The sequence below is a fragment of the Psammomys obesus genome, unplaced genomic scaffold, assembly GCF_907164565.1.
Source record: "Psammomys obesus unplaced genomic scaffold, mPsaObe1.curated_primary_1811, whole genome shotgun sequence".
NCBI classification, from domain to species: domain Eukaryota; kingdom Metazoa; phylum Chordata; class Mammalia; order Rodentia; family Muridae; genus Psammomys; species Psammomys obesus.
In genome coordinates this window covers 3,375,219-3,389,699 of record NW_026596443.1, presented here as the reverse complement: position 1 = coordinate 3,389,699, position 14,481 = coordinate 3,375,219, and the positions used below count along the sequence as shown (strand labels likewise).

At 50.4% G+C, this 14,481-nt stretch overlaps 2 protein-coding genes across 4 annotated transcripts in view; one reads left to right on the top strand and one right to left on the bottom strand.

Annotated features, from left to right (window-relative positions):
• Nucleotides 1–634: 634 nt before the first annotated feature.
• On the top strand, nt 635–7,714 carry Gpr37l1 (G protein-coupled receptor 37 like 1). 3 transcript variants are annotated; one of them, XM_055598133.1, is made up of 3 exons: nt 635–1,365; nt 6,235–6,967; nt 7,180–7,714. In XM_055598133.1, the coding sequence occupies exons 1-3, from the start codon at nt 736–738 to the stop codon at nt 7,209–7,211; spliced, it is 1,395 nt and encodes a 464-aa protein (XP_055454108.1). In that variant the 5' UTR covers nt 635–735; the 3' UTR covers nt 7,212–7,714. The 3 variants fall into 3 exon arrangements, with proteins under 3 accessions (XP_055454108.1, XP_055454107.1, XP_055454106.1); XM_055598132.1 differs by having other exon boundaries at nt 6,235–7,083; XM_055598131.1 differs by having other exon boundaries at nt 6,235–7,714.
• Nucleotides 7,715–11,364: 3,650 nt separating this feature from the next.
• Nucleotides 11,365–14,481, bottom strand: part of Arl8a (ADP ribosylation factor like GTPase 8A) — a 10,033-nt gene continuing 6,916 nt past the window's right edge. The window contains exons 4-7 of the mRNA XM_055598178.1: nt 13,237–13,330; nt 13,070–13,137; nt 12,773–12,843; nt 11,365–12,408 (exon numbers count right to left, since the gene is read on the bottom strand). Of these exons, the coding sequence (XP_055454153.1) occupies nt 12,359–12,408; nt 12,773–12,843; nt 13,070–13,137; nt 13,237–13,330 (283 nt within the window). The 3' untranslated portion in view covers nt 11,365–12,358. The remainder of the gene's footprint in view (nt 12,409–12,772; nt 12,844–13,069; nt 13,138–13,236; nt 13,331–14,481) is intronic.

Below are 14,481 nucleotides of genomic sequence, written 5' to 3'. Positions count from 1 at the left end.
ATGGTGGCACACACCTTTAATCCCAGCACCCAGGAGGCAGAGGCAGGTGAATCTCAGAGTTCAAGGCTAGCCTGGTTTATAGAGTGGGTTCCAGGGCAGCCAGGGCTACACAGAGAAACCCTGCCCCCTCAAACAAAACAAAACAGTTGAGTGGCACACCTAACTAAGCATCTAATACTTGCAACAAATATTATAACTCGAGTTTTGATCTTGGCAATTGTTTTAGAACCAAAAAAAAAATCCAAGATCTTACTATGTAGCCCAAGCTGACCTTGAACTCTGTCCTCCTGCCTTAACCACCCAAGGTTCTGGGATTATAGGCAGTAGCCACCATTCCTGGCCTATCATTTTGTTTTGAATGTAGGAATTGCCTTAGAATTGGGAGACCTTTGTTCCAGTTATAGTCTGCCTCTACATCACTTAGCAAACCTCACTCCCTGGTCTCAGTGATTGGAGCAGGTCCCACTGAGGGCTGTTCAGTCTGTCCTGCTGTGGTCTTAGAGCCTAAGAAGGGGTGTGATGGAGAATGTGATGTATGAGGGCAACACAGACTGCTTTAGTGTCCAGCAGAGGGCCCTGGCCAGACTATGGCCAACAGGATGGGAGGAAGGGCCAGCTATTCCAGACGCCTGACTGGAGGCGGACCCAGCTGCCAGCTGCCTCTCTTAATTCCACTCAGCCCTTAGGTCCTTTGCCCTCACCTCTCTGAAGCAGCTGCGCCCTGCTCTCCCGGCCATGAGGTGTCTGTGGCCCCTGGCTATCTCTTTTGCTGTAGTGTTGGCTGTGGTGCTGAGTGAGGTCCCTGGGGCTGCCACCTTGTCTTTGGGTGGGCACAGAGCCAAGGTCCAGGAGCAGCGGAGTCGACCCCGAAGAGACACCAAGGACGAGGGGCCCAAGGAGGTACAACACTATGTACCTGAGGAGTGGGCTGAGTACCCCAGGCCCATCCATCCTTCTGGCCTGCAGCCCACCACACCTCTGGTGGCAGCTAGCCCCAACCCAGACAAGGATGGAACCACCCGAGGTAGTGGGCAAGAGCTGAGGGCCAACCTAACTGGGACACCAAGTCAAAGGCTGCAGATTCAGAACCCCCTGTATCCGGTGACTGAGAGCTCCTACAGTGCCTACGCTGTCATGCTCCTGGCGCTGGTGGTGTTTGCTGTGGGTATCGTAGGCAATCTGTCTGTCATGTGCATTGTGTGGCACAGCTACTACTTGAAGAGTGCCTGGAACTCTATCCTTGCCAGCCTGGCTCTCTGGGATTTCTTGGTCCTCTTCTTCTGCCTCCCAATTGTCATCTTCAACGAGATCACCAAGCAGAGGCTCCTCGGGGATGTTTCTTGCCGGGCTGTGCCCTTCATGGAGGTGAGTATGTCTTTCTATAGCCCACTTGTAGGTCAGGGACGGGGCTCCAGTCTCTGCAGAAACCCTGAGAGCAGATCTGTGGGTGTGTATAATCCCAGCGCTCTGTCGTTCCCACTCAAGTATTTTTCTCTGTGTCATTGGGGAAGGAGACAAACTCAGTATTGGCTCCTGGTAGCTCTCAAGAAAGCACATCAGGCCAGGTGAACAGGCAGATGTGCAAGACCACTGGCTTGAGACCAACTTGCTTTTCTGCTTTAGGAGTAACGGCACAGAGGACTCACCCTTTTCTCTAGATTCTGAGCTGTCTGTCTCTGATGGTTCCACCCCCCACCCCCGATAACCCCTTCCCCAGTCCCTTTCTCATTTTGGGTCTTATTTTGTTTTTTGTTTTATTTTGTTTTGGTTTGAGACATGTTTTCTCTGTGTGTAGCCCTGGCTGCCCTGGAACTCACTCTATTGACCAGGTTGGCTTCAAACTCACAAATATCCACCTGCTGAGTACTGGGATAAAAGGGGTGTGTCGCAACCTTCTGGCGTGGTTCCTCTTTTTAATCCTTCTGAACCTGACAACCTAGCAGTACCCAAGGAGGACCCTAGTTTACTACCAACACCCCAGGTTGAGTCATTGTTCACTCAAACACTAGGACAGGCTCTTCTTCCCTTTCTGAATGAGATTATTGTCACCTTCAAGGTCATTTCCTTTACTCTCCTAAGGCCTCCCTAAAAGACAAGCCACACTTCTGGGTACTTATAGAAACACTAGGTTTAGCTCTGACACTGTATTTTCCTTGTCAGTGGACAAATTCCATCTCTTCCCTGTTTCCTTAGCTAGTAGGCATGGAGGGTAGACCAGATGGACCTTCTAGCTGGCCTGCTCTACAGTTCTTTTTTTTTTTTTTAATGTTTTTCCTTATTATTATTATTTATTACAATTTATTCACCTTTTATCCCAGCTGTAGCCCCCTCCCTCATCTCCTCCCAGTCCCACTTTCCCTCCCACTCGCCCCCACCCCCATGTCTCTCCTTTAGTCCACTGATAGGAGAAGTCTTCCTCCCCTGCTATCTGACCCTACCCTATCAGGTCTCATAAAGACTGTCTGGATCCTCTTCTTTGTGTCCTAGTAAGTCCACCTCACTAGGGGGAGGTGATCAAAGCCTGCTCTACCATTCTAAAATGTAGCACTGAGCACCCTGAATGGGGATTTCCATTTAAACACGTGGGTAAGAATGACTGTGTAGTCCACAAGAAGACAGCTTAATCAAATTATTGCACATATCTACCCACGTGTGAAGACTCTTTTTTTTTTGTGATAGCACAAAACAGTAAGCAACTTTCTTTTATTTTTATTCTTTAGTTCTTGCTTTTAAAATTTCTCTCTCTCTCTCTCTCTCTCTCTCTCTCTCTTTTCTTTTGGTTTTCTGAGATAAGGTTTCTCTGTGTAGTCTTGGGTATCCTCACTCACTTTGTAGAATAGGCTGGACTAGAACTCACAGAGATCCTCCTGCCTCTGCCTTCCTAAGTGCTAGGGCCATAGGCATATTTAAAAACACATTTAAAAATAAATAAATCTTGGCTATAGTGGGGATAATGAGGGAACAAGGACCTCTGCATGAGCTAGAATTAGGACCAGGCGTTTGACACAAGTCAAATCCTCAGGGTGCTGTATGTTAGTGATTATTTCAAGCTTAGTCACTGTCTGAGGCTTAGCAGTTGAAATGATTCTTCCCTGTACCTCTAACCCACGGAGACCACCTATTTGGTGATCCAAAGGTCTCCCAGTTTAAGAGTGACTCTACAGTTCAACATGACCTTTGCATCTTGTTGCTTGATGGACCATCTCATTATGTGGCCCTTCTCTGTCTAGAACTCACTGAGTGAAGCCCAGGCTAGCCTCAAACTCACTGAGGTCCACCTGTCTCTGCCTCCTGAGTGATAGCATTAAAAATGTGAGCCACCATGTCTGATTTTGGTTTTTACATCTTACCTGAAATCTGGTACTCACTGCCAGGTGAGCTAAGTGGTTAGGCACACAAACTGTGTGTGTGTGTGTGTGTGTGTGTGTGTGTGTTGTGTTGTGTTGTTTTGTTTTAAATAGGGACTCACCAGGTAGCGCTGGAACTTACCATGTAAACCAGGTTGGCCTCATGATATCTTCTTCCTGCCTCCATCTCCTGAGTTTGGGAATAAGTGCACCACTCTGCTGGGCCAGCACACTGGTTTGGAATTGGACAGATTATATTAGAAACTGGGCTCTTTGACCACTGCTGGCCAAGGGATCTTGGTAAGTTATTCAGCCTGCCCAAACCTTGGAGTTCTCATCTAGGATGATAACTGTCCGAATGAGTTGGGGATAAACCTAGGACTTCATACATGTTAAACACGTATACTTCAAGTCCCAAAGCTTTTTGCTATTGTTGCTGTTGTTTTGAGGTAGGGTCTTCCACTAACCCTGGCTGACCTGGTAGCCCAGACTCAAGCTAATGGCAGGCTTCTACCTCTAAAGCACTGGTACTGTAGGAATGTGCCATCATGCCAAGCCATCTATCTATCTATCTATCTATCTATCTATCTATCTATCTATCTATCTATCTATCTACTATCTATCTTGGCAATACTTGGGGTTGAACCCAGAGCTTTTCACATAGCATTCTCCTGCTGGCTATATCTCCAGCCTCAGTGTCTTCCCCCGCTTTAAGCAGTGGGGATTGAACTTAAGGCCTTATATGTGCTAGGTCAGTACCCCACCTCACTCCCACTACTGAGCTATACTTCAGTTCTCTTCTTACTAATTTTGAAACAGGTTCTGACAAAGCTGCTCAGGCTGGACTTGAACTCACTCTGCAGTGTAGGCGGGCCTTGAAGTTTTGAGTCTTTTGCCTTAGCCACCCAATTAGGTGAGGTTTTGTAGGGCTGAATAGCCATGTTCAGCAGCCAACCCCTATTTATTATTTTTGTCATTAATTTTATTTTTAGATAAGATCTTGTGTAACCTGGGCTGGCCTCAAATTTGCTATGTTGCCAAAGATGACCTTGAACCCCTAATTGTCCAGTCTCAGTTTCCCCAGTGCTGGGATGACAGGCATGAGCCATCACACTCAGTTTAACCCCAAATTTTCCCTTCTTTCCTTCCTTCCTTCCTTCCTTCCTTCCTTCCTTCCTTCCTTCCTTCCTTCCTTCCTTCCTTCCTCCCATTGCTCCCACTGGGCCAAAATTCACTATGAAATGGAGGATGACCTTGACCAACTGATCCTCCTCCTTCTACCTCCAGAGTACTAGGATTACAGGCCTGTGTCACTCACTAGCCTTGGATAGTCCCAGTTCTTGAAGGATTAAGATGAGCAGTGTCCATGGAGCACTTAGAGTTAATTTAGGCTACGGTGGTTTAAGGAGAAGAGGGGAGAAGGCAAATACCCTGGAGCTCTTACATGTGGCCTTAAGCCTCTGCATTGCCCAGAACTCTCCTGTAGGGAAGGCCCAGGCTGGCCCCTTGTACAAGACAGAGAGAGAATGCTGTTTTGCTGGAGGCTGCGGCCCCTCCTCTATAGGCCTGGGCTCCCCTGCCAAGAGAGGGGGTTGGGGTTCTTACAAAGGACACTTGGTGGTAGTGCAGGGCAAATAAGCCAGGATTGTGTTGCCCCAGCCAGAGAGGGGAAGAATTGAAGCAAGAGGCGGAGGGGGCACAAACCCCCAGTGAGGCCGGCAGCTTGCAGCTCAGGAGGCCTCTCCTTTCAGGCTAGTTGGCACTTCCTTCCCTGTGCTCTGGCTTCTTCCTCTTGGCTCAATGGGCGATTTTCCTATGTGCTGCTTGATGAACAGAGCATGGAGATGGTGGGCTCCAGGGGCATGCTCTCCAGGGGCTGCTCCCCATGATGTTGGACTGCTTAGGACAACGGCGAGCAGGATGAAAACATCTGAGAGCTGGCTGCAGTCCCTGGCACTTAACTCAATGGTCTCACATAAGAAGGTGTAAGAAGTAAAATGACCTGCAAAAATAAATTAAAAAAATAATTTGTTCATTCACTCTTTTCCGCCCTTCCCCCCCAAGAGACAGGGTTTCTCTGCATAGCCTTGGCTGTCCTGGAACTCACTCTGTAGACCAGGCTGGCCTTGAACCCAGAGATCCACCTGTCTCTGCCTCTCGAGAGCTGAGATTAAAGGCGTATGCTACCACCACCTTCATTCTTTTTTTTTTCACCTTCATTCTTTCAGTGCCCTTTCATTCTTTCCCTCCCTCCCTCCTTTCTTTCCATCCTTCCGTTTTGAGACAGAGTCTCAGATATCCCAGGCTAGCCTTGAACTTTTTGTATGGCCAAGGTTGGCCTTGTACTCCTGATCCTCTTGTCTCTGTCTCTCAAGTTCTAGAATTACAAGCACACACCATCACACCCAGACTAAGCCCAAGGTTTCTATGTCTTTGTCATGGCTCTTCCTTAGAGGTGAATCTCAGTGTCTGAGGGACATGTGGGTCTGTGGGAGGCAGGTTTAGCTTACCCTAATTTGGGAAGTAGTTACCTCAGTTTTACCTCCCTCGGTGAAAACCTCCCTCAGTTTTACCATTCATCAGCTGTGTGATTGTGGACGAGAAACTTTTTCTGCCTATGCTTACATTTCTTCTGTATGATGGTTGATTGGAGTGCTGGGATTACAAGTGTGTACTGACACTGCACAGGGACACAACTGAGAATTCATGATGTATAGGGAATGCCCGAAGGGTAGAAAAAGCTTCACTGATAGCAGCCTTTCTCACTGCTACCACCCTCTGTTCCTGTGCAACTCACATTCCTCTTCAGCCTGAAGCAGGACTTCTTTGCCCCAATAAACGTTCAACTGAGCACCTCGTCTTCTCTCTTCTACATCCTTGTTCACAGGTCTCCTCCCTGGGAGTCACGACCTTTAGTCTCTGTGCCCTGGGCATAGACCGCTTCCATGTGGCCACCAGCACCCTTCCAAAGGTGAGGCCCATTGAGCGGTGCCAATCAATCCTGGCTAAACTGGCTGTCATCTGGGTGGGCTCCATGATGCTGGCTATGCCAGAACTCCTGCTGTGGCAGCTGTCGCAGGAGCCTGCTTCCACCATGGGAACTGTAGACTCATGTATCATGAAGCCTTCATCCAACCTACCTGAATCCCTCTACTCACTGGTGATGACGTACCAGAATGCTCGCATGTGGTGGTATTTCGGTTGCTACTTCTGTCTGCCCATTCTCTTCACTGTCACCTGTCAGCTGGTGACATGGCGGGTGCGGGGCCCACCAGGCAGGAAGCCTGAGTGTAGGGCAGGCAAGCATGAGCAGTGTGAGAGCCAGCTCAACAGCACTGTGGTGGGCCTGACTGTGGTCTACGCTTTCTGTACGCTCCCCGAGAACGTCTGCAATGTTGTGGTGGCCTACCTCTCCACTGAGCTCACTCGACAGACCCTGGACCTCCTGGGCCTCATCAACCAGTTCTCCACCTTCTTCAAGGGAGCCATTACCCCCGTGCTCCTCCTGTGCATCTGCAGGCCACTGGGCCAGGCCTTTCTGGATTGCTGCTGCTGCTGCTGCTGCGAGGAGTGTGGTGGGGCCTCGGACTCCTCGGCCACAGTCAGCGTGGACAGCAAGCGTAAGACCCAAGTGTCCTCCTCCATCTACTTCCACAAGCCCAGGGAGTCACCCCCGCTCCTGCCCCTGGGCACACCTTGCTGAGTCTATGGGGGCACGGGAGTGGGTGCCGAGCAGGTAGGCAGGGGAGCAGGTGGGCAGGGGAGCAGGTGCTGAGCAGGTGGGCAGGGTTGCCATCCGAAAGCAAGACAGTCTGCTGATTCTTTCCCACAGGTCTCACTTCGACCTCTCATCTTGCTGTTTAGAGATGGACTTGGCTCATTTTGTCAGAGTTTGAGCCTTTCAAAGCCCCAAGTGCCAACAACGCCATTCTTTTGCTCTGAGGGACCTGCCAGCCTTGCCCTTCCCATTTGCAGGTGGAGATCTGTGTAGGTCATCAGAGTTGAAATCTTAATCTGGGTTTCCCAGAGCCAAGGCTTGGCCCTTGGCCTGCCTTCCCCTTGGTCTTGGAATGTGACTATAGGTTGGCTAAGCCCCTCTCTAAGCATCAGTTCTCTACTCACACTTGGACCCCCATTCTGGACCAGGGACTTCTGGGGGGGGGGGACACAACCTAACCAGGGTCAATACTCCATTCCCTAAGGTGGGTCTGTCTTAGCCCTGGATGTCCCTTCCTTTTTCCCAGAGGGTTCTGCCTTCTGTCTTCCACTCTCTGAGGTACCTGAGTTGCATTGTCCAACCCCTGCCTCCTGTTAGGTGCTCTCCTGTAGAAGGCCATTCTGGAAAAACAATAAAGTAGGTACCACAAGCCTGTGCCCACTGAACTTGTTCATGAATGACAGTGCCTCGACGTGGCTGAGCCTTTTCTGGTGCTGCGCAGTCCCCTTAGCCTGGGCCCAGAGTTGTTGTTCTGCCATGGGGGAGAGGTTCCAAGAATGTTACAGCTTTTATAGGACAAGGAGAAGAGGCTTTGGGAACAAGGGACTAAACCCTTATCCAGAGCTAAACCCAGATGCCCCTGGGAAGTCAGCCCACTTGTCTCTGGAGCTCCCCCTCCCCCACCTCCATTCACCCTCTCCACAAAGCCCCCATTTGAGGAAGTCCAGAGGCCTTCCTTTCGTGAGCCACAGAGCTTCTCGGCCTCCCTCACTCTAACAGTGGCTCTTGTTCAGTTTCTTAGAATGGACTGTTTGGCTCTTAGATGGCCCAGCTGCCTGCCCCCATGGCCCCCACTGCCCCCTGCCATATCACCCTTCCCAGCAGGGTTCCAGTATGTTCCAGCAGAGCCACTAGCTTCTACTGGTTCCTGCCCTTGAAGTCATTTCCTCCAGTACCCCTGAGGTGCTTCCAGAAGACCCCTCCTCTGCTGGGCTGTCAGCCAGAAACAAAGCTCAGCCTGGACCAATAGCCATCCTTTCCCATATGCCCAACTTTCTCTGGAGCCACCTTCAGCTGGAGCTCAGGTCTGGGTTCTATAAAGACTCTTGCTCATCAGGCCAACCTAGAACCTCTACCAGCACAGGTCCTCAAGGGCATAGTGTCATGAGCAGCCCAGCTCCAATCTTCTTTCCTTAGTCACCCTGGGCCTTGGCCCTCCCAGTGCCCAAGTCTCCCTCCCTAGCACTTGGAATCTGAACAGCCTTGTTCTCCATCCCTGGCATCCCCCCTGCCCCGCCCCCACCCCCGGGGGCCAGTGATGCTGGCCAAGAGAGAGGGAGGCTGTTGCTAAGTGATGGAGCTGCCATACGCACACCCTTTGTGCTGGAGAATGACACCCACCCACTTCTCGGCAGACCTGTTGCTACAGTGACCAGTCTCCAGCTTTGTCTTTAGGAACTTCGTGTGGGGGTAGCGCACAGGGAGCAGAGGTGGGTCCATGTCTCAGAACAGAGCTGGCAAGGGTGTGCTTTCTTCACCCCCATCCCCACCCCAGTCCTGTGAGCTCCTCAGGGAGGAGGAAGTAGGCTGGGTGAACTGAGGTGAAGTCAGGGCCAGGGAAAGGACTGAGGATGGAAGCTGAGGGGGTGGGTGGGGGTGGCTTCGGCGCATCCTGTTTGGTGGCCTCTTCCACAAAGGGCACACTCTGGACCTCCCTCCTGCCTGCTGGCTGGCCCAGAGCTGAAAGGGGAGAGATGGTGGCTCCTAGACCCCACTCTGCTGCCACCTTCCAAGCCTGCCAACGTGAATGGCTTGCAAAGCTAGCCAGTAGGCCGGCCAGCCTTGGGAAAGTGCCACTGTCCCTCCAGCTGGAGCCAGCTAGGGAACAATGTGGGATTTGTTGCTCAGGGGTCCCAGACTTTGGTTGGGGGTGGTGGCTAGCTCAAGGGTGGGCAGTGGATTTGAGCTGTGATGCTCGGAAAGAGATGCTGTCATTCACAGTAGGGGACCTGTCCTCAGAGACTGATGCCAGGGGTGGGGTATCCTGACATTTCGCCATGGGTTATCTTCATTCTGTCTCAGCTCTATCCTGGGTCCTGAGTATACCTTCTTGAAATTCAGCCTCAGCCTCCCACTCTGGGAAATGGACACTCTCTCCTTCACGGAGGCCTATGGTCATTAAGTGAGGCCAGAGTGTTAGGGAGTGGCTCAGTGGTAAACTGTTTGCCTCGCATGCTCAAGGCCCTAACAATCCAGCTCCATTGTTAGAAAGGGGGTTGGGATATGGTGGGTTAAGCATCTGGTGGGTGTAGCATAAGACTATGCCTTGGAATTCAAATCTCTAGCGATATGGAGTAGACTTGGCTAGGTATTTTTTAATACTCTTCTTTATCATTTTTAATTATGTGCATGTGTGTATGTATCTGTACAGGATTGTTGCATGGGTACAGTGCCTGCAGACGTCAGAAGTGTTAGATCCTTTTGGAGCAGCCTGACATAGGTCCTAGGAACCAAACCTGTATCCTCTGAAGGAGCAATATATGCTCTTAAACTCTGAGCCACCTCTCCAGACCCTCGGCCAGGTACTAACCCATCCAGTTTTGGCATCAGAGGACCCAAACATGATGGTTTATATACATGCTATACATGGTTTGTTCTGCAGCCAAGGAACAGGTTGCTTAGGCTCAGCTTCATACCTGTTGCTTGAATTCTCTGTGCAGGGCATGTGTTTTGCATGCACTGATAATTGTCTCATTTTCTCTCATCTGGAGAACAGAGGACTGAGAGGCAGCTCAGCGTTGAAACATTTCCTCTCCCAGATACAGGCACAGGTGACACCCAGCACCATGCAGTGAGCGGGGCAGGAGACACTGCCTGGGCCTAGAACCCTTCTCAACCGAGGGGCACCTCTTACACTTATAAAGGGTTGGAAAGCTGAGAATTAGTTAGCTGGTAGCAAACTCCATCCAGGTTTTCCTCAAACCTTTTTTCCTCACGAAGTCAATGGAAGGCAGGGTCTGGTCTATTGCCTGACAGATCAGTGCCCTGCCATTGAGCTAAATCCCTTTCTTCAAATTCCCCCAGAAAGAGGAAATCCCCTTTAAGGCTGGTATATTTATGGCTGGATGGTGGTCTAGCCCAAGTCAGACTAAGGACAAATGTGGCTGCTTCTAGGCCAGGCATGGTGGCACACACCTTTCATACCACCTCTGGGGAGGCAGAGGCAGGCGGATCTCTGTGAGTTCCAAGCCAGTCTGGTCTACAAAGTGAGTCCAGGACAGCCAAGGTTACACAGAGAAACCCTGTCTCAAAAAACAAAACCAACCAACCAACCAGCCAAACAAACAAAGTGGCTGCTTCTTTCTGCAAAGGCAGGGTGGAAAAAGGTTGGGGCTTTCTACAGGAGACTATTCCAGTCTGTGTTGGCCATGCTGAAGGGGAAGGCTGGACAACAGTGGGTGGGGGTCCGAGACGGGGTTAGTATAAACTAGATACCCTGGGTTCTCGCTGAACCGAGAAGGGCCCACAGGCGAGTGGTTGTAGGCTCAGGCTAGACAGGCAGGGTAGGATTTCTATTCACAGAGTAATGGTTGGGCCCTTTCCAAGAGACCAGTAGCACGGACACTAAGGGTAACAAAGGACGAACTGCAGGTCCAATACACCCTTGGAGAACATTTGATTTCTTCCTGGCGAGGACTGGGAGTGGGGAGGTGGAGGCAGAATTCTGGTTCTGGCTCAGCTTTGGCCACAGGGAGGAACAAGCAGGCGTGGCATGGACAGGGGCCTCGGACTGAAGCGGCTTCGAAGAAACAGCGATTCATGGCCTGGGTCTGGGCAGCTCCTCTAATAGACCTGTTTAGTACCACTTGGCAGCTGCCAGCCTACATGAGACTGAGGGGAATGAGCAGCAGGCAACACAGGGCCCAGACACACGTGTGGGAGGCTGCTTTGTGACAGGCCATTGTGTCTCCAGTGTGAGCACGAGTTCCCTGTGGGTGTGGCCACCCTGTGTGAGGGGGTGCTGGCGTCCCTGCAGGTCTGCTGGCCAGGGACATCCATGGAAAACAACTGGCACCACACACACCCCCAACACAAAATTGGTAATTTATTGTTGTCATTATTAGGAGGCAAAAAAAAAAAAAAAAAAAAGTACAGTTAACAAGAATCATTTTCCAAACAGAGGTTAAATATGAGCTGAAAAGTGTAAAAAGGAAGAACATCACTTTACAAATTATTAAGTTAAACAAACAAACGAATAAAACCAAAGAACCAACCCCCCCATGCTGAGTTCTCTCCTCGTACAACTATGAAATGAGAACAGAAAATGAGATGGGCCGTGGAGGTGGGGGCCCTGGGTAGGGGCAGGAGCTGGGGCCAGGAGCAGTGAGGGTGGGGATCACTGGGATGGCATTCCTCCTTAGGCCTGGGGTCCTACCAAGGCTGGGGACAGAAAAGGAGGTGCCAGCCAGCCTGACCATTCAGGCCCTATATTGGGAGACAGAAACACTTTACAGGACATGGGGACAACCACCAGTGGCCAGGCCGGTGCCTGTCCCAAGTGTCAGCCTCCTCTTTTTTGCATCTGAATTTGCCCCAAGTTGACCCTGACCCTGCATCTCTTCCCGCCTTTCCAGTTTGTCCCTCCCAGGTCCTAATTGGCCCCTGCAGCATCAAATGGTTGATCTTAGTCTTTGCTTAAATTAAAAAATTAAAATATATATACATATATATACTGTACACACAGGACAATAACTGTTGAAAAGGGAAGAAAAAGGGTGGGGCAGGAAGTAAGGACAGGGGTTGTGGGGCAGGGCTATGGCGAGGGGAGGGAAGGGGGGCTGGCTGAAAGGACAAAGAGAGCAAGGGAGAGAGGTTAGGGGACCAGATTGGGGGGGCAATTATTTTACAATAAAAACAGGAGTTGAAACCTCAGCAGAATGGGACTCTAGGAGCCCAGAGGGTCCTCCCCACACTAGGTAAAGAGGAGAGGGTTAGGGGGAGACAACAGGGCGGGCGGGGAGCTCGGCTTCAGGTTAGGTGCCTGTGGTCCCTGGTCCGAAGAAGAGCCACAGTCTCAGCTTCTCCGTGACTTTGAGTGTTGAATAAGCCACTGTAGGGTGATATCTGAGTGGAGACAAGAGAGAACGTTGTAAGGTCTTCCTGTGTGCGGGCCATTCTGCGGCAGCAGAGAAGACCCGGGAGGTATAAACTGTTAATGTAGGTTCCTGTAACTGCAGCCAGGGATCAAGCCTAGAGCTGTGACCCACAACAGCCCCAAGCTAATGATGGGAAAGACAAAAAGGAAGGGCCTTCCCAGAGGTGAAGAGGGGCAGAGCAGGGGCTTCCTAGCTGCCCACTGCTCCCAAGGACTAAAGTAGTCGGGTAGGAACTCTCCAGAGTCCCATGCGACCACATCAGAAGTATGTCTCCCCTCCCTTCTGCACAGCCACTGCTGGGAGAGTGCCAACAACCTCGCAAAGCCACGCACCTATGTTGTCCTTCTCTTTGCAGGAGATGGAGTAGCAGCAGATCTCTCGGTCCTGAATAGCAGACAGATTCCTGCGGGGGAGACCAGAGCAGAGTCTGCAAGGGGTATGGGCAGGGGAGGGCAGGGTCTTTTTCTTGGTCAAAGGGCTAAAGCAGGAGGGCGAGGCTCCCGGAACGATGTGTTCTGCTGCCATCATGTGGTGAATACTGAGAATAACAACAAGCCCTGCCCAAGAAGTGTTAGGCAGCTGGGGAATTTGGGGAGCGGAAGCACACAAAGAAAGGCCACTCAGCTCACATTTTCTCAATCAGCTCCTTCTCATCTAGGGCTCCTGCGAGATCTCGCTTGTTACCAAGAACTAAGACCTATACAGGAGGGAAGCCAAAAAGGTTAGGACAAGGGCACCCCTGCACGGAGCTTTTTCTTGCCAGATCCCTCTCCCACCCGCTCCATCACCAGCTGACCGGGATGCCTTGTAGCTGTGGCTTGTCTAACAGGTTGTGGAGCTCATTCTTGGAGGCCTCGATCTTCTCCTGGTCCGCAGCATCCACCATATACCTGGGGAAGGCAGGCAGGGACAGCATGTGGACACCATGGGCTGAGGCAGGCAGGAAGAGGAGCTGCTGAGGGGAAGAACGCCTCCGGTTCCAGCCTGGTCACCTCTGGAGAAACGGACCACCCTGGTCTGACTCACAGCACACTTTCCCAACCCACAGATGCAAAGGGCTGCAGGCTTCTGTCCTCTGTGGAAACTGGGGCCTGTACTCTGTAAGTCTTGCCCTAAGTGACCCATTTACATTTTCATGGAAAGCCTAGATAGAGCTAGAGTAGAAAAAGGAAAGGGTTCCCTCCCAAGGGGAAACTATGTTTGTTTGTTTGTTTGTTTGTTTGTTTGTTTCTTTCTTTCTTTCTTTCTTTCTTTCTTTCTTTCTTTCTTTCTTTCTTTCTTTCTTTCCTTCCTTCCTTCCTTCCTCCCTCCCTCCCTCCCTCCCTCCCTTCCTTCCCTTTCCTTTCCTCTTTTTTTCTTTTTTGTTTTTTTCTCTTTTGAGACAGTTGTGTAGCCTTGGCTGTCCTGGAACTCACTATGTAGACCAGGCTGGCCTCAAACTCAAGAGATCAGCCTATTTCTGCTTCTGAGTGCTGAAATTAAAGGCATGCCCTGCCACTACCATCTGGCTTGTTTAAAAATCAGGTTTAAGCTGGGTAGGAGACAGAGATAGGATATCTGAGTTTAAGGCCAGCCTGCTGAGTTCCAAGGCAGCCAAGCCTTGGAAAAGCCCTGTCTTGGAAAAACAAAAACCAAACCAAACCAAACAAAACCAACCAACCAACCAACCAACCAACAAAAAAATCAGGTTTAAACTGGGCATGGTATACATGCATTTGATCCCAGCACCAGACCAGGTAGGTCTTCATAGTGAGATCCTGTCTCAAAACCAGAAAGGCAAAACATTGTTTATTCTATTAAGAAAACTAAACTGGGCCTGGAGAGATGGCTCAGTGATCAAGAACACTGGCTGCTTGTCTAGGGGACTGGGGTTCGAGTCCCAGCACCCACATGAAAACTCACACTGTCTATAACTCCAGTTCCAGGGCTTCTGACACCCTTGAATAGATATACATGCAGGCAAAACACCAATACACATAAAATAAAAATAAATCATATATATATATATATATATATATATATATATATATATATATATATA

Excerpts from the sequence above, each read along its gene's own strand:
- Gpr37l1 (XM_055598132.1), top strand. The coding sequence starts at position 736 with ATGAGGTGTCTGTGGCCCCTGGCTATCTCTTTTGCTGTAGTGTTGGCT. Across the intron at positions 1,366-6,234 it reads GGGCTGTGCCCTTCATGGAG|GTCTCCTCCCTGGGAGTCAC; the intron begins GTGAGTATGTCT and ends CCTTGTTCACAG.